This window comes from Vicugna pacos, chromosome 24 (assembly GCF_048564905.1).
Source record: "Vicugna pacos chromosome 24, VicPac4, whole genome shotgun sequence".
Classification (NCBI taxonomy): domain Eukaryota; kingdom Metazoa; phylum Chordata; class Mammalia; order Artiodactyla; family Camelidae; genus Vicugna; species Vicugna pacos.
Window position 1 is genome coordinate 16991389 of NC_133010.1, and position 23594 is coordinate 17014982.

General features: G+C 45.3%; 1 protein-coding gene across 8 annotated transcripts in view; it reads left to right on the plus strand.

Moving 5' to 3' along the window:
- Positions 1–23363, plus strand: part of KCTD1 (potassium channel tetramerization domain containing 1) — a 159936-nt gene extending 136573 nt beyond the window's left edge. For all 8 annotated transcript variants that reach the window (XM_031690305.2, XM_072949075.1, XM_006205087.3 and 5 more), the window contains 3 exons: positions 4715–4859; positions 18482–18787; positions 22410–23363. In XM_031690305.2, coding sequence (XP_031546165.1) covers positions 4715–4859; positions 18482–18787; positions 22410–22568 — 610 coding nt within the window. In that variant the 3' untranslated portion in view covers positions 22569–23363. The remainder of the gene's footprint in view (positions 1–4714; positions 4860–18481; positions 18788–22409) is intronic.
- The last annotated feature ends 231 nt before the right edge of the window (positions 23364–23594 follow it).

Genomic DNA, 23594 nt, shown 5'->3' on the forward strand with positions numbered 1-23594 from the left:
GGCAAAGGAAACAGGACTTGGATAAGCCACAGGCTGCTTCTGCGAGGAGATGTGATTTCAGATACTGTAGTTTGATTGTCTCACTTTTCAATTGCTCTTTTCCTTAACACCGCTGAGAGAATAGCCTCCCCATCGCCCTTGGAATGAAATCTAAACTCCTTGACCAGGCTTACACAGCTCTTCGTGATCTGACTTCTGTTGCCCCAGCCTCCTTTTTCAGTTGGCCTGTCTCTACACCCCAGTGGAGAGTAATCACATGCCAGGTTTTTCTACCTTCGAGCCTTTATGTCTTCTCCACCTCTCTCCTTTCTTATCTAACCTCCCACGCCTGTACTTGGCCCACTCTGCTTATTCTTCAGGTTCTCCTATGAACTTTCTGCTTCTTCCCTGTGTCCTCCTGTAGCCCACTCTGCATACCCACTGACACACTCGATCAAAATGTACTTAATCTGCACTCCCAGCCCCACAGATTTAAATTCCACGAAAGCAAGGAGTGTGGCTTATTCACCACTGCATCCCCTGTATTTCACATGATCAGGCTGAGTGAATTCTGGTGGGAAGAATGAACAAATAACTGAATGACTACACAAGAAAAAAGGAAAGAAATTCTTAAGGAACTGAGTCACAGTAAATTAGAGAAACCAGGTCCTGTAAATGAATGAATACACAAGAAACAATAAATTCTTAATGACTGATTCATACTGAACTAGGTAAGTCAGGTCCTACCCCTATACTCTCTTTCACTTAAGACCATTCTTTAATGCCAGGGGTGGGGGAGTCATAGCGAGGAAGCTGACTAACTTTTCACCAAAAGAAGCTTCATTTCCTTGGAGATTTGGGGCGGCATTATTTGCTCCATAAACGAGAGTAATCACCAGAGTGCTAATACTAAAAAGCAAGAAAGAGGAATATTTTTCAATATGTGTTAATGCATATTTTTGCGACCTTTATAATCCTCTTAGTTAATGAAATATTGGCAGATAAAAATGATAGGATATTTGCAATTTACTTTAAAAATCCCAGAGCAGGAGAGGGAGGCATAGAGGTATAGGTGAAACAGGACTGAACAAGAGTTGACAGCTTTAGAAGCCGGATGGACACGTGGGAGTTCATAATATTATTTTTTTTTTTTGCTTTGGCATAAAGTTTGAAACTGCCCAAAACACAATGTTAAAAAAAAAAAGTCAAAAAATAAAAGGAAAATTGTGGAAGGACATTTTTCTCAGCATTGCCACTTGATTCAATGAGTGTTTTTTAAAAAAAAAAATTTTTTAAAAAAAGGGCAGCGCATACATCATCCGGAGCCAGCTTGGTCTTGGTCAGTTGAAAAACAGGAATGTTCTCCGAGGTTAGTAAACTGTAATCAGTTCCACATAGTTTTCAGGCACCAGAGTTTACAAATCACTGCAGTTGATTTGTAACTCCATTCATATGTCCACAAGAAATACAGCCTGTGTCGAGGTTCCCCTCTATTTGCTTAGCCAAACAATGCTTTTCACAGCACACTGAATCTCGAGACCGGCCGGGACCCCATTTTACGATCACAGGCACCACCCTGCCCTTCCGCCTTGTTTTCACAAATTCAAAACCTTTCTCCTTTTAGAGTTTGCAGAAATCAGCAGCACTCTGCCTCCTTTTATTACTCCTAACAGTTGTTGCCTGAAACGCAGGGCCTCTTTCTTCCCCGAGGGGCTTTCACTGTCAGGAATGCGCAGCCGTGCGGCCCAGAGGCTCTTCCCTCCTGACCCTCCCTCCCTCTCGACTCCCGCGTAGACCACGCAGCCTCCGCAGGAAGAGTTTTCCCACCAATTTCAGGCCACGCCCTCCCCGCCCTCCGGTCCCCCAAGCGCGCCCTCCCCAGCCTGCCGCGAGCTCACAGCAAGGGTTCCGGGGCCAAAGGGGTTCCGGGCCCTCGCCCACCCTTGCGGGGTTGGGGTTCCTCACTTCCCGGGTAGAGTCTAGGCCTTCTCCCCAGGCCACTCGCACCCTTTCTCTCCGGTGCCCACTTCCCTGTCCCCGCGCTGGGTCTCCTTCCACATTTCTCTCCTCTTTCTTCTGCATCTTTTCCTATTTCATCGCAGTCAGATGTGAAGGTGCTTCTGAGTCCAGCTGTGTGCAGTTTCCTGTGTCTGCTAGAGGTGGGTTTGTTTTGTTTTGTTTGAGTTGTATCCTAAAAACCTCTTAATTGACGTGTCTCTACTATCTTGGAAAGGGCTATAACGATACACTTAAGCCAAGACTCAACTTTTTGCTCCTTCAGTCCTGTACCCTGTAGTGCCTGCAGCCTTCCAAGAGCTGCTTTCGTGGAAAGTTTTGTTTGCTACTTTGAGATAATCTTCTTTTGCTGTGTTCTTTTTGAATGTGCCATGATCCTTTCTGATTTTTTTCATTAACCCTGAGAAAAAAGGTAATTTTATAAAGTAAACTGAAACAATTTTATTTTTTATAAAAAATGGAGACGCAGAGAAGTTGATTCACGCAGATGACAGCTTGTAATGGCCCAGCCTTGTTCCCCTCCTCACTCAGTCACCCCTTTACTCACTCACGTAGTAAAGATTTATTAATCGCTTATTCTGTGCTGGCGACCTTCCAAGACTAGATTTTGAAAATGAGTATTTAAGAATTAAAAGCATGGAATTTATTTTAAAGTAAAATATTTACTTTTCACCTCCTTAGTAAAGTGCCTTGTAATCACTGATACTAATTTATTCCAGGCCACAAAAATAATCAGTATACACATTGGGGTTTCATTATAAAACTCTTGCTGAACAAGTGTAAGATAGAAATGAAAACTCTAGACCAAAAGCTTTCATTCAGTAGTGGTTAATTCTTTTCATTCCAATCATTGTAGGGAGGCCCCTTTAAGATCAAACGGACTGTGCCCAAATCCCCCAATGCTACTTAACTAGTTGGGCAAGTTACTCATCATTTTGAGCCTATTTTTCATCTTTAAAAGGAGGATAATGGATTTGTTGCATACATAAAGTGCTTAGGCAAGTGCAGGGTATCTGGAAAGCACTTAATAAATATAGCTCCCTTTTCTTCCCCTGTCAACTGTAAATTTATCATTGACAGTGAAGAGCAAAATGTTTTAATAATAGGCAAACAAGTCTCATTCTTTCCTGTCCTGCACCAAACTGTCCTGGAAACACTATAAATAAGTGACTAAGTGTGTTTTCATTTCACTGCCTCTTTTTTTATATAGTCTACTGTTTGATTGATGTGTTAGTGAGAAATGAATGCCAAGGCAGCATGCAGTAAAAGAATCTTACGATGGTTGTAATCTGTACCCTGGCCGATCACCCTCATTTTCTGGAATGTTGGTCAAAAACGTTAGGTGAGAAAAATATATTGAGTTTTAGAAATATGACCTGACAAGTTAGTTGTTCTTCTTTGTGCTTACTACCTTCAGGTAGGACATGAATTTTCTAATTATCTTTGAAAGATTTTCATTGAAGCAGAAATTCACAAGTCTTTCTTTTTTTGGGAGGGCGAAAAGAGGCTTTCCTATTTGTTGGTTTGTTTGTGATATTTTAAGAGGAGTGGAATTACTGATTTACCATTCCATCTGTCCCATTTCAACAACCGGATTAGAAAATGTATGATTTCAAAATCATCTTCAAATCAGAGTCATCATCAAAGCAATAAAATGGTGTTCCACATCAGAGACTTGTGATGAGGTCCACAAAAGCTTTTCTTAAAAAATGGAGCAAGTTTTCTGCCTATACTGTTAATGAAAGTAAATACACTTCTTGGTAAAGAAAGTGATTTCAAGTGTGTAAATCCTGTTTTCTGATGTAGGATATTTATTTGTCGTCAGCATGCTCTCTGCTTGTTCCTAGTATAGATGTTACCACGTTCTATTAGTTGAGTATGTATTAAATATATAGAGTGTAGGTTTAGCCTTCCTTAAGGAGATAAATAATAATGGATACAAAGCACTTTAACTGTAGCACACTTTTCCAATGTTACCTCTATAAATGGGTAAACATATTATGGATTTCTGTTTTTAAAAATTACCCATAAGCACTTACATTCCAGAACGAGCTCGTATTTTTGGGGTGGTCAAATATTTATATTTTATAATGATCCCTGGCTGTTGCAAATGAATTTTGCTGAGACCTAAGAAATGAGACTGTATATTGTTCATGGAAAACATATTCTTCTAAATGAATAATATTCTCAATTATTCTTTTTTATAATTAAATGTAGATGTTAGCATATAGGCATTGCTTTCTTTTTAGAAAGTTTGAAATTCATGGGTGGGGAAAGCTCAGAAAACAGATTTCTTAAAGACAAAATTGCTTTTTTTCATAGAATTTGCTTAAAAGACACTTCGGAACAGTAGTTTTTTTTTTTAAGGAGCGGAGAAGTTTGTTTAAAGTAACACAAAGGGAAAGACGTGATCTTTCATTACAGTGATAGCACTGAGCCATAATCACCATGTCAGGAACATTTTCTCTACAGGTAAAAGACGTTGAATAACAGAATTTACTTGAGAAAGCCTGAGATCATTTTGAATTGTCTGGTCTTGAGATATTTATCAAGCAGGGACCAGTACTTCTTAGAGAACCATAACTGCTTAACAGGTGATTTTTCCTGACTGTCATCTGCAAAAGTGCCACCGTTGACAGTGACACAAAGTAGCAGCTCTTAGCCTTAGTGGTTTTAAGCAATTCTAATTGTCCTCACTGTTCCCTCTTTCCTATCACAGAATCGGAAGACTTTTTGATGGTACAGAGCCCATTGTTTTGGACAGTCTCAAACAGCACTATTTCATTGACAGAGACGGACAGATGTTCAGATATATCTTGAATTTTCTACGAACATCAAAACTCCTCATTCCCGATGATTTCAAGGTGAGGGATTCATCTTAAATTACCAATAGCGTAAATATGTGATTTGTTTTGATATGCTCCAAAAGATATTTCCAGCTCTACATTTTTAACATATACCAACTCTAATGGCATCCGAGGTCTCTCTCATGGTTATACTGTCTTTAAGAAACAGAGTATATGGTCATTAAGTTTTACACAACCGAAAGAGGACCGCTTTTTATTTGAAGAATTGAGTCACAATTCATTTTAACACATTGAAAATAAATTAGTTAAATTCAAAGCTTATTTCTGATAAGTCTTAGTGAAGCAGAGAATAAAAGGAAACCTCCTTAGCTTAATAAAGACTTTTTCTCCCAGAAATGTAAAGCAAGCCTTATACATACCAGTAAAATTTTAGAATTATCCCCTTTGAAAGTTACTGACAAGTGTTAAAGTTGGTCCTACATGGTGCTGGCAACTCTAGGCAATGAAATTAGACAAGGAGAACAAATAGAAAATGTTAATATTAGACGAGAGTATACAAAAATGTTATCTCTGTAGCTGTTAATACTTCTCTAAGGAGAAGATTCTAAAGAATCAACTAAATACTATTAGAACTAATAAAGAACTCATTAAAGCATCTACATTCAGGATTGATGTGTTACAAGCCATAGCTTTCCAACAGAATAGCAAAAGTCAATCAAGATATAGTGGGAAAATATACCATTTACAATGATAGTAAAAATTATAACACCTAGGAATAAACTTGAGAAATACGCAAAGTCTGATAAAAGAAAACTGCAGATTTCTCCATACAAACCATACAACTTTAAAACAAGAGTGAAGGGACATTCTGTGTCCCTGAATGGAAAGCCTCAATATTGTTAAGATGTAGGCTGTGCCCAAATTACCCTATACATTCAATGCAAAGGCATTTAAGTCACAGATTTTTTTTTAATGAAATTGGACCCACTTATAAAGTTTGTGTGGAAGGGAAGAATGCTCAAGGATAGCTAAAAATATTTGGTGGTGATAGTAACGGTAGGCAAGGTGGACATCAAAACATACTGTGGTGCTATAGTGATTAGAAAGTGTGATCCTGGCAGGGCTAAAAATATGCACGTAGATCAACAGGGAGGAGTAGGGTTCAGATATGTGTATATATAGGAATTTAATATATTATAGAGGTGGTATTTCAAACCAGTGGGAAAACAGAGGAATTGTCAGTAATTGGTTCTGAGACAATTGGGCACCAAGACATTTGGGAAAAGTGTACTATCTCATAAGTTCATCAGAATTCCAGGAATAAACATAAAAATTAAAGCTATTAAAGTATTAGAAGAAAATAACAAGGAATTTCTACAAGCATAATTTTCAGGCAGAGAAGGCCTACTTAAGCAAGACTTACTACCCAGAAGGCATCCTTTAAAAAAGAAAAACAAACGTTGCATTAAAGACACCACATACACATAAAGAACAAGAGTCAGACTAGAAGAAATATTTGCACCAAAAGTAATATCCATCATAAAAGAGCTCCTGAAAATCGATAAGAACAACCCAGTGGGAAACATACTGAAATTTAAACAATAATTTTCCAAAAGCATAGAAATTGCCATAAACATTTAAAAAGATGTTCAACTCCTGTAGTATTAAAGAAACAAAACTTAAATGAGATACCTCTTTTTATCCATCAGATTGGCAAAGATTAAAAAATTGGTAATATACAGTGTTGGGGGATATACAATGTGGTTGGGAGTGAAAGCTACTAAACATTTCTGAAGGACAATTTAGTAGTAATTTAAAAATTTTTAAACAGATATACTCTTTGATTTAGCGATTCGTGTCTATTAGTTTATCTTCCAGAAATAAGACACAAATAAGCAAAGATATATGTACATAAGATGTTTAATGTAGTTATATTTGTAAAAGCAAAAAGTGGGCTCAATTTCAAAAATGTTCAACAACGGCAGAGGGTTACAGAGATTATAGAACATTCATGCTGTGAAATAGTTGATGTGTGGTGGGGGCGGAAATCACCAAGATTTTATTCAGTGAAAATACTAAGTTGCAGAATATGTGTCGTATGTTTCTGTGTATGTTAAAAATGATGCGTATGTGTCTGTAAATAGAAAAAGATCTGGAAGAATAGACCCCAAGTTAACAGGGCATCAGGGGGCCTCCCATCCCGCCTCTCCTTCAGGACTTTGAACAGTGGGGCACGTGCCGGCATGATTAGCCAAGTGGAAAAGAGCGTGTAAAGAGTCGTACCGTGTACGCATTTATCTTACGTGAAAACAATATACATTTGGCAGAAAAATAAGAGCGGAAGCACCGCAACTAGTGCGTGCAGTTCCCTGCAGCCCTGCAACGAGCCGAGGAAATGACTGACCCCGCTGCTCCCGGGCCGGCGGCAGTTCCCGGGGGGCCTCTCGGGGGCGCCCCTCGGGCGCCGAGCGTGATCCCAGCGTTTACAGACACGTGAAGCTGGTTCGTACAATGAAAGTCTGCAGCTTCATCAGCGGTGATCTTTTCCAACTCAGGAAGGATGACGTATTGAGAGGCACCAACACGGCCCCTTCCTAGACGGTTTTCGAGGATGCTCTTCAACGTGTACATTCTTTTCTCTACCCTCCAACTTTCGAGGCCCTTTCCTGCCTTCCCCTCCATCCCTCGAGCCATGTCATTCGTCTGGCAAGCATGGTTCCAGAGGCTGGAAGGGAGTCTCCTACCTGCAGCCCTCGGTCCAAACCTGGGGCCGCACCTGCTGGGACAGGACGGCAGAGCTGGCGGGAACAGGGAGCCGGGAAGAAAGCAGCCGGGGGCCCTGGAGGGGATGGGAAGCGCGCCGAGGTCTGCACTGGGCACAGGGCGTGAAGGATGGAGTCGGGGAGGGGAAAGGAGCTGCAGTACATGGGCACCGACGTCCGCAGTGACCCGGCCTCTCATCATAGCGGGCGCCCCGCTGCCGGGCATTGGCTCCCCAGTAGGTCCTGGAGAGCAAGAAAGCAAGTAGAGGGAGGGCTGAGTGTGTGACAGGGCGGCGGCCAGAGAGCCATCTGTTCCTCTCTCCCTCCGTCCCTCCCTCCCTCGTGTTTTCCTCCACAGCAGGCAGAAGAAGTGGGAGAGGGGCTAGAGGAGAGAAATCTCACCTTTGGTCTATGTTAAGGTGATTGCATTTCCAGATGCCCACTCAGAACCTCTGCCCAGGTTGTTCATTGGCTCCTTGAACTTGAGCTGTCCAAACATGAGCTGGCCAGTCCCACCTCCCCCTCTCCTGCCACCAGCACCGGGAAACCTGCTCCTCTTCCGTCGCGTCCTGTCTCCGTGAAAGTGCCAGAACCCACCTCCCTGCTCCGGGCCGGGCCATCCCACATGCATCCGTCATTCCGGATACTTCTCGGGTCAGTCCACCCCTCTCATACGCCCTCTCCAGTCCAAGGCCAGAGAGCTCTCTGGGTGACTCAGAGTCCCACCCTTTCCCTCTCTCATCCTCTCTCCATGTTGAAACCAGGGGACACTTTTTTTCATTACCTTTTTTCCCTCTTGGGATCATTGTAGCTTCTCATGCAGTCGTAAGAAGCAACAGAGAGATCCTGTGTTACCAAGTTCCCCCCAGTATAACATTGTGCAAAATTATACTTCAGCCTCACAACTGGGATGTACAGCCCAGGTGCAGAACGTTTCCATCATGACGGGGGTCCCTCCTGTTGTCCTTTTAGAGTCACAGCCTCTCCCTCTCCCCCTCCTCCATCTCCCACCCCATCCTTCACCAAGGGACTCCAAACATAGTGTATCGTGACTTGCTCCTGCTTAAAACTTTGCAGAGGCTTCCCAGTCCTGGACCGTAGCACCTCCTCGTCAGAGCCCACGGGGCCCAGGCTCACCCACCTTACCCGGCTCCTCCTCTGCGCATACGCCATGCCATCTGCTTGCCCCACCCAGAGCAGACCGTTCCTTCTGTCTGATGCTCTTGGCCTGGCTTTTATTTGTCACTTAGGGCTCATTGGATTCATCACTAAGCTGTCCTGTGCCTGGTCTAGCTTAGATTTGCCTATACCTTCTGATTCTGTAGTCACACACAGTATATATATAATTTTTTGTCTCTGTTGTTTAGCACTATACACCTAGCTGTATGTTAAGAAGTGCTTTCAGCTACAAGTGTTGAAATAGCCAGTCAACAGTGCCTTAAACTAATGGAGATTTGTTTTTCTCACATAAGAAGTCAGAGGTCCATGGTTGTTGGCAGTGGTATCTGCTCAGTGATGTTATCAAGGACAAGACTCTCTGTCTTTTTGTTGTCTTCCTCAGTGTTGACGTTTTGGCCTCATGCTTGTCACCTCAAGGTCATAAGGTGACTGCCACAGCTCCAGGCATCACATCCTCATCCAAGGCAGGAAGAGGGAGGGCAGAAGGCTTGTAACTCACAAGACTTTGTCCTTGTTGGAAGATTCCTAGTATACTAACTCACTGGCTAGAACTGAGCCTCCCCGAGCTGCAGAAGAGACCAAAAGGTGATTTTTTCCTTTTCAGTCTTTATAGTGAGAGAAATGGACAATGGCTCTGGGGAAGCTAGCCTGCAGTACCTGTCACACTGGCTTAGCCTTGAGCGGATGAACACATGGATGGATGAGTAGATTGAATGGAGTGGGTCCCACATTCAAACCAGATTCTGGTTCATACCTAGGCCGATACTTCCTTATATTTGAACTCTGGATATTTTGTGCGTGTATCTTTACTCTTTAACTACTTTGTAAGTGTGTCAGAAACAGGGGCATTTTTATGTTTTTTTAAAGGACATTGTGTGTTGGACACATGATAATTGCTTAGTATTAATTTAAACGTAGCAGAAAAAGGTAAAGAAAAAGTCACAGGAGACCGGAAGCTAACTATAAGTAGGCACTGAACTTTTATTTAAAACCATATAGGACTAAATGGAAAAAGTAAAACTTGTATGTATGTAATATCATCATCCTAAGCTACTTACCAGGGTAATATTAATTTATAATTCCCATGATTAATAGAGATGCAGGCTCCAGGAAATACAAAATAATTACAGTTCGAAAATAGTAGTAGCCGTTTGTTTTTAGCTGCATACGTTCCAGATGCAGAGCTAGGGGTTTGAAACACAGTCAGATGTGGCAGGCATGATTTTTCCTCCAAGAACATTCAGGTTAGATGCTGGAGGGAGAAAAACCCCTACATGGGAGCTCACCTGCGGCCGATTGCAGAGGACAGCCTGCTGAAGACTCACCCAGTCACCCCCGCTGGCTAGGATTGAGTTGGTGCTTCTCTGCACCTTTGTGCTCCCTTGGGATTTGGAAAGGACCTGCTGTTCTTCAGAACACACCCTTTAATTGGCTATGGGTTTAACCATAGCCCATGCTCAAGGAAGAAGACAAAAAGCATGTCAAATGAAACTCACTTAGGGCCCTGGACTGTTTCCCACGAGCCTCTGGGTGACGGGCGGTAAATCACAGGGAGTCTGGAACCTGGCGGAGCAGCAGAAGGAAGCTGAGGTTCAGCTCTTGGGGATGATGATGGAGCAGTTTGTGCAAAATCACAGATACAGGCACACGCAGCTGAGCGCTCAGTCTGCCCCTCTCTTTCTTCCCCGCCAATTTCTTCCCTGACCTTGGAAAAGGGACACGGCATTTGGCTTGTGGAGAGACTCTCTCTGACTGGATTTGCTGGGGAGTGTGTTCCTTGATTACCTGCTTCCCTCTCCAGCTATTTAATGCTGGGTTGAGTAAACGCATGAAATCTTGAAATCACAGCATCCTACGCCCCTTAAAATCTCATTTTGCAAATGTGCTGTCTGAGCTAGATACCCATTTAACAATTTAGATAATTTCATACTTCACAACACCATTTAAGTGGCAGCTGCGTGTGCCCTGCTCCCACTGAAAGGCGTTGGAATGTGTTCCCTAGATAAGCGATTGTGGAACTTCCCTGCAGTGTTTTATCACGGATATGACTGTTCGTCCCTCTTCCCTTCACCCCCACCGTACTGCCTTGTTCATGGTTGCTCTGTTTTCTGCTCACACCCACACACACATGAGCATGTGCGTGCACGCATGAACACACGCACACAGTTGTAATTCCTGGTACACCAGGAGTCCAGAGCTTTGGTTCCTTTTTTGATGGGGAACCACAAAATTACCTCTTTCTAGGCTTGTGTTTTGAACATTTTTGGAAGTGTCCTCCATGTTGCTAACATCTTTTGTGGTCTGGGTGAATGTCTTACAGAAAGATTTGCTGGCAGACAGTCCCCAGCTTACCTCTCCCTGGCTTCAGTTTGAAAATCTATTAGTTATTTCAAAAAATCTTTTCATATTATAGAAGAAGTATATGTACTTTGTATAAAATTTGAAAATATACACGAGCAAAAAAATTTTTGAACAGTATATCCTCACCACCCAGGGATTGCCAATGTTAAAATCTTTGTGTGTAGACTTCTGGGTCCTCTTCTATGCTTATTTCAGACAGTTATCTCTACCTTTCCATTGTAATCAAATTGTATTTCCTCTAATACTGCAACCATATTCAGATTTCCCTGGTTGACCCCAAAATGCGCTTTCTGGGCAGTTTTTCCAAGCTGGTATCTGATCCAGGACTTCACTGAATCTAGGTCTGTCCCTTTTTAAAAATTATTATGCGGCAGAGCCCTTTTTTATATGATGCTGACTTGCTGAGGAGACAGGGCCAGCTGAGCTCATTCCTCTATCCTCTCATTTCCTATAAACTGCAAGTTGCATCTGAAGGCTTGATGGGTTTAAGTTAAGTGTTTTGGCAAGAGCACGTCTGCAGTGATGCTGTGTACTTCATATCACATCACATCAGCAAACATATGTGGTTGGACCACCACTAATGTTGCCAGGACTGACCATTGGATCGGGTGCAACAGACGTGATCCCTGTCTAGCTCAGAGTTTCTCACCTCACATTATTAATGTTTGGAGCCAAGTGATTCTTCTTGTGTCGGGGGGAGCTGTCCTGTGCATCATAGATGCTGTTTAGCATCCCTGGCCTCCACCCACCAGACGCCAGTAGCACCCAACCCCTCTCAGTTTTAGAACCGAGGGTGCCTCCAGACACTGCAGAATGTCCTAGTTTAAGGAAAAGAGGAAGTATTCATGGGAAGGATTCTAGTTTATCTCGTAGGATTAGTGGGGACATTCTCTCAGGAGTGGAAACAGGAGGGCAGCTCTGAGGGAGTCGGTCGTGGGAGTTTGCAGGCTTCTAGAATGCTGCCCCTAACGTGGCTCTGCCCCAGCAATGCCCAGGGTCTCTCTCCCCTTCCTGGGTTCTGCAGAGAGACCACCTGATTGGCTTACGTTGGCTTGGATGCTTATGCTGTAGCCAATCAGCTGGGGCAACACAGAATGGCTTCTAGGTATCCTTTCCTGAGGGTTGAACTTTTCTCAGAGAAGGCGGAGTGGGGAGCTGGGTAGACCCTCAAGATGTTTCTTCTTTTCTAGTACCTAAGAGAGGGTCCACTCAGGACATCTACCCCAGCCCATGGTCTCAGCTGCTGCCTCCTAGAATTTGCATCCCTGGTACGGAGACTGCTACTCACAGTACTCCTGCCGAGGCCCACTCCTTTTCTCTCAGGGACGCTCCCGCTGAGGCAGGACTAGCTGCAGTGACCAAGGAGGACTGGGAGGCGGGCGTCAGCCAGCCCCGGCACCATCTCAGAGAGCATCTCTACCCCCTGCTCTCGCCACGCCCTACACTTAGACTCAACTCCTACAGCGTTGTGTCCAGGTGACTTGCCAAGCCAGGGTGTGGCTTCAGAATGCAGATGGATCTGCCTTCTGCTCTGCCCTAGGCAGCCCGTCATTACTGCCGGTGTGGCCTTCAGCCTTTCTCTAGCAGAGTCAGAGAGTGGGGCATGGAGACGGTGGCCGGGCAGAGGAGGGACTTTGCCACCACTCACGTTTCCCTTAACGGCCATCAGGTTAAATCTCAGGCTGGGCATCCTGCCCGAGGAAAACACGAGTGGTCGGGAGAGGCTGAAAGTCGATGGCAGTGAACAGGGAGGAAGCCTCCTGGCCACAAGTATCAACTGGTTGCAGGGGAGAGGGAGCAAGTGGGCCAGTCCGTCTGGGCTTTGAGGAAAAGAGAGGGGTTTGGGGGCGGGGAGGCCAGAACAGGCTTTCAGGATGAGATTTAAGGCAGGGAAACTACTCTCTGATACTGTAATGGTGGCTACCCGTCATTAAACATTTGTCCAAACTCATAGAATGTACAACACCCGGAGTAAACCCTCATGTGTGGACTTTGAGTGGCTATGATGTGTCAGCATAGGTTCACAGGTTGTAACAAACGGAGCGCTCTGGTGGGGTGTTGCTCTGGTGAGGGTGTTGCTCTGGTGAGGGTGTTGCTCTGGTGGGGGTGTTGCTCTGGGGGCTGTTGCTTTGATGGGGGTGTTGATCATTGGGGAGGCTGTGCATGTGGGGAATCTCTGTCCTTCTGCTCAATTTTGCTGTGAATAAAACTGCTCTAAAAACTAAAATCCTTTAAAAAAGAAAGGAGGGAGGGAGGAGGGAGGAAAGAACACTAGCTCGGGGAAGTATTGCAGAGCCAGGGAAATACGGACCTTAGAGGCCCCCAAATCTCAAACTCTGAAAAAGCCTGTGATAGGCCACTTCCCCCTCAAAAAAAAAACCAAACCAATTTTTTAGGAAAGTTTTGCAGGGATCTGGTTTTGTTTCTAATTATTACTCCATGAGTGCTGTTGTCGAAATGTAGACTGTAAAACCCTTCCGTGCCCCCTTATCTTCTTGGTGCCTCTTGTTTGCAGGTACATGCATACCCTGCCTTCTTGGGACCCAAGCACGGACCCCACTGCCCCGAGCGTGGGCAGGAGAGCTCCTGGAGCCCCGGGGAGGGGTTGGATGTGGTCCCCTAGGAAAAGCCTGTTTGTGGCCAGGGTGCACGAGGTGGGCTGTGCCGCGGTGCGTGGGGTGGGTGCCCTGGCAGCTGCACGTAACCAGATGTCGAACACGTGAGTGGCTGAGTTGCCCCTTGAGGGGAAGAACCTGCGTGCCACCATGTAAAACTTCATGTACAGTAGGAGTTAAATAAGCCTTTGAACTGTTTTGTGGACTAGAAGCCACGTGTGGTAGGCTAATGACCCCCCAAAGTTGCCACATCCTAATCCCCAGAACCTGTGAATATGTCACTTTCTGTGTCAAAAGGGACCTTGCAGATGTGACTAAGTTTAAGGGTCATGAGATGGGGAGACTATCCTGGATTATCCAGGGGGGCCCCATGGGACCACAGGAGTCCTTAGATGTGAGAGAGGAAGGCAGGAGGGTCAGGGTCAGAGAAGATGTGATGGAAGGGGTGGTGTGACTGCCGGCCACAAGCCAAGGAGTGTGGCAGCCTCTGGAAGCTGGAAAAGACAAGGAAACTGATTCTCCCCTGGAGCCCCCGGAAGGACAGTGGCCCTGCCAGCACCCTGACTTTAGCCCCGCGAGACCCATTTCAGACTTCTGACCTCCAGAACTGTAGGAGAATATATGTGTGCTGTTTTAAACCACCAAATTTCTGCCAACAGCAGTGGGAAACTAATACACTATGTATATCACTTTCCTCCCTGTAGGGAAGATGTCTTCTGAGTTCCAGATATTTAATCGAGAAATAAGCTTTTGAAACATGGCCCATCTGCCTTTTGGAGTCCACCCACATTTACCGTCTTGTTCCGTGTCCCCATTTCCAAGGTCTCAGGGAAGCTCAGTGTATACATCTGTAAAGTGAGATCTTGATCTTCCTGCCTAAAGATTTGCCTATTGAAAGTCTTTAATTTTTTTTTAAATAAAAATATTCTAGGATTTCAAAATCATTTAGACACGATAAGGGTCTGTGGGCATGCTCATTCTCCTTAGCTGGATATGAACCTAAGCAAGAATGCGGTTGGTGCTTTCTTAATTGGAGCAGGTAAGATCGCACGGGAGCAGAGCAGAGGGCCGGTATCTGGTACGTTCTGGAGCTGCTTTGCTGAAAGCAGACATGGATGCATGGATTCACTTCCTTCAGAAGAAGAACTGGGGCCAAACCTGCTGCAGCCCCAAAAACTCTGGCCCATTTCCACCTCGTTCCTTGGGAACAAGAGTCTGAGTCATCTAGAGTTTGTAAAAGCCAAAGAGAAGAAGGTGGACATCATCAGATAAGAATGGAGGCTTCAGGAAAAAAAGACTTCAAAAGACTGACAGACCAGAAGAGATGAGCACAAGGCCAGAAAAATCTAAGAAGAAATGGGATAAACCGTAAAAAAATGTGAAATTTAGGCAGTAAAATTAAATGATCCTGACTGAGGAAGGAAAGGAGGCCAAAGTCTGTAAAGAGAGCGGCCATGGGGACTGAGTCTGTCTGCAGAGAGTTCTCTGATGAGTCGGGAAGTGAATCGGGCCCTAGGAAGCGGAGAAAGACGGATGTAGAGGCGCCAACCAAGAAGACAAACGGCCAGCGTGAGCTTAACCGTGCAGAAAATGGTAACAAAGCAAGTGAGACCTTTTCAATCTCGGGCTGGGGGCCGGCAGCACAGGGGGGCAAGTGAGCGTGGGGAGCTGCTCAGCCGTCCTCCTGCATTCGCTCCCCCAGCACACTGCCCTGGAGACCAGCTGGAACAGCATGGTGAGGGACTTGGGAGCCAGGGTAGTCAAGAGAGTAAAAGAACACCTGCAGGTAGTTCAAGGCCAGGCCCGTGAGATGACGTCCCAAGTGCAGGATGACCTTCGGGGGAGCCCTTTTCATCCTTCACTTTCATGACCCCTAGCAGAATCCTTCAGATGACACTGAGCAGGGCCAAGTCTGATAAGGGCCAGTGTTCCCTTAATTTGCGAAGAGCAGATAACGATGACTGTGAGCAGCGTTGTATAAGGGAGGTGCTGTCAGTCCGTGGTCAGACTTGAGTGGGTTATCACACGTGAGGCTTGTGGACTCAGCAGGGGAAAGAGGGTGGAGAGGATTCAGAGTCAGCGTAGGGGGACTTGTAACCCAAGTCTCGTTACTTTTGGGTAATTGTGGACAGACTGGTAGATCGGGGCTCAGACGCATAAAGTCTCGCTTGCTGTTGTTACCATTTTCTGCATGGGTTGGGTATTTTCAGACTGAATAATATTAAGACCTAACAGTTGTCTTCAAATGTTTGAAGGGTTAACATGTCAAAGAAAGATTAAGATCACTCTAATCCCAGGGGCTGAATTAAGAACAAATAAATTGAAGTTACAGGGAAATTCAGGTCATTCTAATGATGACATTTACAACCATCAGAGCTGTGAACAAAGTAAATACTGTGCCTTGTTAAGTAGTAAGCTTCCCATCACTGGAAGCATTCAATCACAGGCTGAATGGTCACTACTCAGTGATGTTAGAAAGGATTCCTCCATAGGGTCAGGATTGGTCAGGAAGACTGCTGGGAGTACCTTTAAGGTTGAAGACTTGATGGCATATTTTCACCAGAGTCCAGGTTCTTCTTTGTGCAAAAACTTCTGATTAAATCTCACAGGAGAATAAATAGCAGCAGCAGTTCTCTTGCTTGTGTAACTCTCAGTACTGTTTTTAAATCTCCTGGAGCTGTCACCTTGATAAGTAAGTAAGGTACTGAGGTTGGAATCTCACAGGTGGTGGGCTTCAAATACCGCGGGGGGCCCCGGTAGTGGCGACTGGGAGGAGCCTCAGTTCTGCTTAGTTCTCAACTCTTCAGACCAAACTGTGTCTCCTGTGAGTCCAGAGGCTGAGCAGGTGAAAGGAAGGTGGTCAGAGCAGTGGGCTGCCCTCCTGCGGGGAAGCAAGGCTCCTGTGGCTATTGCAGAAAAGCATGTGACAGCTCAGTGTTACAGCTCAGTTGTGACAGCAGCCTGGATCTGGGCAAGAGACAAAGCAGCACTCGGAGAGTTGGAAAACTCAGGTTTATTACGTCAGCAGGCCCAGAGGAGTTAATACTCCAAGCTTTGGACCCCATCTGTAGGTTTACACAGACTTTTATAGGCTGCCAGTTTACACTTTGCCACATCATATATGAATAAGGTATAACAAAAGTTGACTAATTAGGAACAAGCTTTATAGAAATGGACCCATCAGGAGTGAGAGAAATAACCAATCAGGAGTGAGCACTACAAATGGACCAATCAGGAGTTAGCTCAGGGAACCAATAGAATTTTAGGGGTAAGTTCCACTTTCCTAGAAGTAAGCCGGTTCAGAGGCAAAAAGTGAGATAAAGCCACTGGGCCGTGGAACCAGGTGGTGCTGGCAAGAGAGTAGTGGCCTGGCCTGGGGGTCCTGCTGGTCTTTTAATGGAGCTTCCCACCTCATGGCGATGGAGGCACTAGGAGAGGACAGAGTCAGGCAGCCCTTTCTGCTGATGAGTCTCAGCCTGGCCCAGGCTTCTCAGCGTGGAAGGCAGGTGATCCAGCTAGAGGCCCAATCCTGCTTTGCAGCCTCTCCACACTGCCTTCTCTAGAAGGCTTGAATGATGCTGCTGCTGCTGTTGACTTGCAAGAAAAAGAGCAAAGTGCCAAACAAAAGCAGCTCTCCTGTGGGTCCCCGCTCCCCGCGCTCCGTCCCGGGCACACGGCACGCAGGCCCCGGCTCTCCCGCAGGCCCAGGCACCAGGCAGCGCCCGCCAGCTCCAGCCCCTGGAAGGAAGGCAAAATGCCTGTGTCAGTTGATTAAAATGTTCTCAGTCAACGTGTCTGGACAAGTATCCACGTACCTCACAGCCAGAGATGATTGTGGCCATAGCTACGTTTAGACACAATATTGACCTGCTGATAACATTGTTCTAAGTGGCTGCCTCCCCCTCGTCCTCTTCTGTCCGCCTATTTGGTGGCTTCTGTGTGTTTTAATACCTGTTTGCTAGATTCCTCCTTTGATTCAGCAGATGTTTTTTTTAAAGACAAGAGGAAGAGAAACCGTGCCCAGAGACAGGGCGGCTGCACTTTCGGAAGGGGGCCCATTTCCCCTCCTGCCCCTCGTCCAGCAGGAGTCAAGGCCTAGTGTTGTTCGCCGCTCTCATTCTGCGGTGCAGGCAGCTGGCTGAGGGCAGGGTGTCTCTCCGTCACATGCCAGTTTAGGTAAAAGCAGGAGGCGGGCCCTCTGGGCGCCCACCCACCAGCTCTGCACCCCGCTGCCACCACCGTGCTGCCCCCCACCCCGCCTCCTTCAAGAGGCTCAGGAGCTGCCCCTGCAGGTGCTCAGCTTTGCCCCCCGCCCCTCAGCCCACAGACATGTTCCATCCAGAAGGTCAGGTGGATCCTCCTCACCCACACTATCAGACTTTAAATACCCAAAGGCGTTTTCCCACAGAAAGAGAAAGGTCTTCAGTGAATCCTTTCACATCCTAGTTTTCTCAGCTGCAGAATGGGAATAAGAACGGTTCCCAAGTCACTGGCAGTTATGAGATTACAGGTCTTAATTCATGGAAGGCACCTAAAGGGTCCCCCCGCCCTTTAATCCCCTCAGCTCCTATTATAATCACTGAACGAATGAATGAACGAATGAATGACAAGCGAGTGGGTGCAGACTGGGTCTGTACAAATGTGTCATAAGTGATTTGATGGCAGAAATAACAGCGGTGAAAAACCCACCTCTTACATGTGGACATCTTCACTGCCTTCCGTTTATATTTTACACTGTGAAATACTTTTTTTTCCCCTTCAGGACTACACTTTGTTATATGAAGAGGCAAAATACTTCCAGCTTCAGCCCATGTTGTTGGAGATGGAAAGATGGAAGCAGGACAGAGAAACTGGCCGCTTCTCAAGGCCCTGTGAGTGCCTAGTGGTGCGTGTTGCCCCAGACCTCGGAGAAAGGATCACACTCAGCGGCGACAAGTCCTTGATAGAAGAAGTGTTTCCGGAGATCGGCGACGTCATGTGTAACTCCGTCAACGCGGGCTGGAACCACGACTCGACGCACGTCATCAGGTTTCCACTAAACGGCTACTGTCACCTCAACTCAGTCCAGGTACAGCGCTGTCATACACCGTGTGGCATCAGATGTCGCTCTTAATGCTGTCACTCCCCCTTGCCACCCCAGGGTGCCTTTCCTTCCGGAAGCTGGCGAGCTCTCATGTGTAACACTTCTGTGGGTAAACTAGTCACCCCTTTACAGCACTGTCACCCCACAGACACACACTGAACATCCACTGTGTGCCAGGTGCTGGTGTGAGCAGTGGAGATACAGAAGAGAAGGAAACAGACAGCAGCACTGTTTTCACGGAACTTACATTATGGGAATGGACGGGGAGGCGGGGAGGCTGGTGCAGATAGTAACCAACCTAAGTGTTGGGTCGGTCGTGAGAAGAGGATGCCTGGGACAGAGCATCCCGGCAGAGGGAGCAGCGAGTTCTGAAGCCCCTGGGGTAGGAGCGTGTGCTTGACATCCTGAGGAGCATCAGGAAAGCCAGCGTGGCTTGAGCGAAGGTGGAATCGAGCTTGCCCAGACCCAAGGCCCACGGTGGCCGGGGACAGAGGGTGGGGTGCCTCGCAGCCGGTGGGAAGCACTCTGGGGTTCTTTGTGTTGATTTCTTTTTGTTTTGGTTCCCGTGCTTCTGTGAGTAAAGTGGAGAGCCATTTGAGGATTCTGAGCAGAAGTGTGACATGATGTACCTCATATTTGTAAATGCATCTTCTAGCAACAGGTGGAAACCAGGGGAAGCGAGGGAACTGGCTAGAAAGCTCTGGTCCAAGCACCAACTGAGACGTGTCCAACTCTGAGTATCTGGAATGTAGAGCTAACCAGGTTTTCTGACAATGGCTGCGGGTTGTAAGACGGAAACCAAGGATGACTAAGATTTTTGATGGAGGACCTGGCTGAAGGGAATCAGTATTTTCTGAGATGGAGAAGTTTATGGGAGAAGGAGAATGAAGGGTGAAATTCAGAGGTTTGGTCTACATCATGTGAGGTGCTGTGTGCCTTAGCTGCTGCTGGGTGAGGTCACCGTCTTAAGGAGCATGTGCTGGCCCTGGGCCCAGGGTTGTACGTGTGATGTCTTCTGACGCCGCCCTAACAGGTGAGCGCTGGTCATTCCGGTCTTGCTGATGAGAAAGCGGAAGTACACCTGGGACTTGACTCCAGGTCCACATGACCCAAAGCGACTTGAAGTTAATGGAATGAGAGTTTGGGGGGGTTTCCTCCCTCTTTTTCGTTGGAAAGGACCCATGACTTTATTCAATATTGAGCCAACAAAACCTCTCCCCAGACTCCAAGTCTAGAAGCACCCACTCTAGTCTGCCTTTTGAGGATGGTTTCACAACTATTTATAATGTTTAGTTTTTGAACAGACGTCTGAGAGCAGAGCAGCCGGACCAGGCCGGGCCGGAGCCCGAGGCGCGCCCACGGGAAGTGCACACTCCCAGCGGCCGCCGGCTGGTCCAGGTCCGCAGGTGCTCCCCGCGCCTTCCCGAGCAGGGCCTCTGCTGTTGAGAAAGGCCTCCAGAGCCCCAGAGGCCTTTCCCCTCCCACCCACGCCCTGCCCCGGCTCTCTCAAGACAGCATTTCATCATTTCTCTAGGGCCCCACCCCTCGGGCCATTGAATAACTATTGTGAATTTATAAACCTGTCATGTTTCCCTGTCATTCGAGTCTGATCAGATGTGGAAATTTTCGTCTGGATTAACGTCGTCATATGACAGCCATACTAGCTTCCTGCTCCGTGGACCAGGGAATAGGGTCCATCCTCTGCAGAGGCTCTGGGATAAGGCACAGGAGCTTGATCCCGCAGAGTGATTTTAATATTCCCCATCACTCACTTTAAGAAACTTTGCTATTAACAAGTTGATATTTAAAAAGTAATGGCCAAGAAGCATAAGCTATCAGTATTACATAGGAATAAGCTTTACCACGTCCAAGGTAACCTTGGATCATATTGAATAATTATCATATGTATATCAGACCCTCAGGGGAGGAAGCTTAGGGATTTCCTTATATTAGCAATTTAGCGAACTAACAAACAACAGTGAAAGACAAATGATATCAGAGTTAAGTTCTTTATTGTTCAGTTCCCCCTGTAATTCCTCTCCATCAAGGCAGGGAATCCTTTCCGGGGCAGTGGCTTGGCCAAATGAACTGGAGTGTTTCTTGCTGACAAGCTACATTCCTGCCTCTACTGGGGAAATCTCCTTAGAGCGAGCTGTTCCTCACCTTTTTATTCACCTGCTACCAGAGCACCTCTTAATTTTGAACTTAGGGATTGTTTTCTTCATCATGTCTTTTTGCTGCCTGGTGTGCATATGCAATGTGAATTTATGTACAGAAATACAGCACTGCAGGGTAGAGTGTTCATTTTGTTCTCGAAAGGACTTGGATTTTTGGTTGTTTATTTGTTTTTTAATTTGCCAGTGCTTGCAGTTTTAATTTTTTAGAAAGCATACTTTCTTGCTTTCCAATCTCATCTAGCTGGTTTGCAAAATAGCAGATTATATTCCTTATAAAAGTAGGCGACCAAAAAATAAGGAGGGTTCACGGTACATTACTACATTTTGCAAGTTATTTGGTAACATTTCATTTCATTCCCAAAATAATACAAATTTTAGCCAGGCTTTTTTTTTTTTTTTAAGTTCTGATTGAGTCATCTTGCCTTTAGAGTGGTGTAGAAATAATTTAATTATATCCAGAATCCTGGCAGGGAACATTTGCAAGTCTAATATTTGTTGGATTCCAAAAGAAACAAAATGCTTTAGATCAGTTTTCTGTATTTTTGCATATCTAAGAGTTGCAGGAACTGTTTCGTGCATCCTAGAGTGTCAGACATGTAGTGACAGACTCAGGGATCTTTGTGGCATTCAGTATTTGATTTCAAAAATAAAGATGAGATTATGTGGGTTATTTGTATATGAGAAGCGTATGTAACCACTGCATTTATTCTTACCTCCCTGCATGCACACAAGGCAATAAATCCATTTCAAATGCCACAAACTCAAAAAGCTGTAGATAAACCTCAGCTCTCTTCAATAGTCCATTTGTTCTGCGATTGAAATTGCCTCAGTCTTCCAAGCTGAAATATATTAACTCAGTCTCAAGAAACATGAACAGTGGCCGAATCAAGAGTGAATAAGTTTAGGATGAATCACAGGTGGAGTAAATACAGATAATATCACGGTCTTTCCATAGTCTCTATCAACAAATTGAATATATCTTAGTGGTAAATGAGCTTTGAAATATGAACCCTCTCTTTCTGCAGAGAAAGTTGATGGCATATTGCAAAACACATAGGATTTGAGACTAGAGACCTGAGTTGGAAACCCAGTTTCATTACTTATTAGGCGTGAGCCTCCGTTTTCTTATCAATCAAATGGGCTAACTCCATCCATTTCGCCATGTCGTTGTAATGAGTAAGTGGACCTGGCATGGGCAAAGCTAGCTGTAAAGGCACATTTTAGGTATTAGAAACAGTTGCTCCATCTCTCCTGTCTTTTAATCCAGAGTCTCCATTTGAAAGCAGAAACTTGGAGAGGTTTAGGGGTTGGATCAGATGTACCAGAGCTGTACGTGATCTCAAACTTTGGGACAATCTTTGGGCTGTTTGTGTGGCCAAAGGACCTACCTCGCCCCTAACCGGATGGATGCTTGTCTTGGCCCCTTGCAGGTCCTCGAGAGGTTGCAGCAAAGAGGATTTGAAATCGTGGGCTCCTGCGGGGGAGGAGTGGACTCATCTCAGTTCAGCGAATATGTCCTGCGGCGGGAACTGAGGCGGACGCCCCGTGGACCCTCTGTCATCCGGATAAAGCAAGAGCCTCTGGACTAAATGGACGTATTTCTTATGCAGAAAAGAAAGAAACATACACAACAAACAACACAGACAAAAAAGGGACATTTATATGCAGTTGGGACAGCAAACCAAGTCCTGGACCTAAAATTGAATAAAAGACACATTTATATCCAATAGAGACCACACCTGTATTCGTATGGGAACAATTGGGAATAGTGATATCCTCAAGGTGTAAAAAATATATAAATATATATATATGTCAAAAGGTAGGAAATGCAAAAAAAAGAAAAAAAAAGAAAAAAAAAGAAAAAAGGTGGTAGCTACAGTTGGTGCTGTGATGGCCGTGAAGTGTCCTGGGCCCCCAAGGCCTCTGACCAATAAACAAGCCATGAGCAGTGAGGACGAATCTCCTTACGGTTTCCATTGCCAACAGCCATCCAATGTTTCTTTTTTCCTTTGTCTTTTTTTCCCTTTTTTTTTTTTGAAAAAAAAACAAAACACCTAGAATTGCGTCTCTTTGCATATGGACATTTCGTGTCTCTCTTTAGACGGGGACCGGGCAGGACTTCAAAAAAAAAAAAAAAAACCTCTCCTGAGCACACTGCATTCGAAAGACGTTAGACATGAAATTTTAAATGTAGTTTGTACAGAAGTCACACTTTTTTGTCCGCCTCCCAGATGTGAACGTTACTTTGTTTTTAAACTGATCAGTTTTGCAAAGGGGCCAGAATTATTACTTGTTAGAGTTGCTCCAGTTTGAGTCTGCTGCTTTCCTACAATTTTTCAAATTTTATAATGTATTAAATACAATAAACTCTGTTTAAAAAATAAGGGTCTGTGTGAAACACACGTGTTGGTGTGAGGCTGTATTAAAATGAAATTTTTCTATTTTAAAATGTTCTGTGTCGAGCATCAAAAAGAGGCCTAAAAGCTGAGGCCAGTCTTGAGGCCGAAACCCACTAGAGAAGGATGTTGACACCTGTTCTGAACGGTTCCGTTCCCGCTCAGTTAAGTGTAACGCTGTGCTTTGTTGTTCTGCATTGCTTAGAAGATAAACCTTCC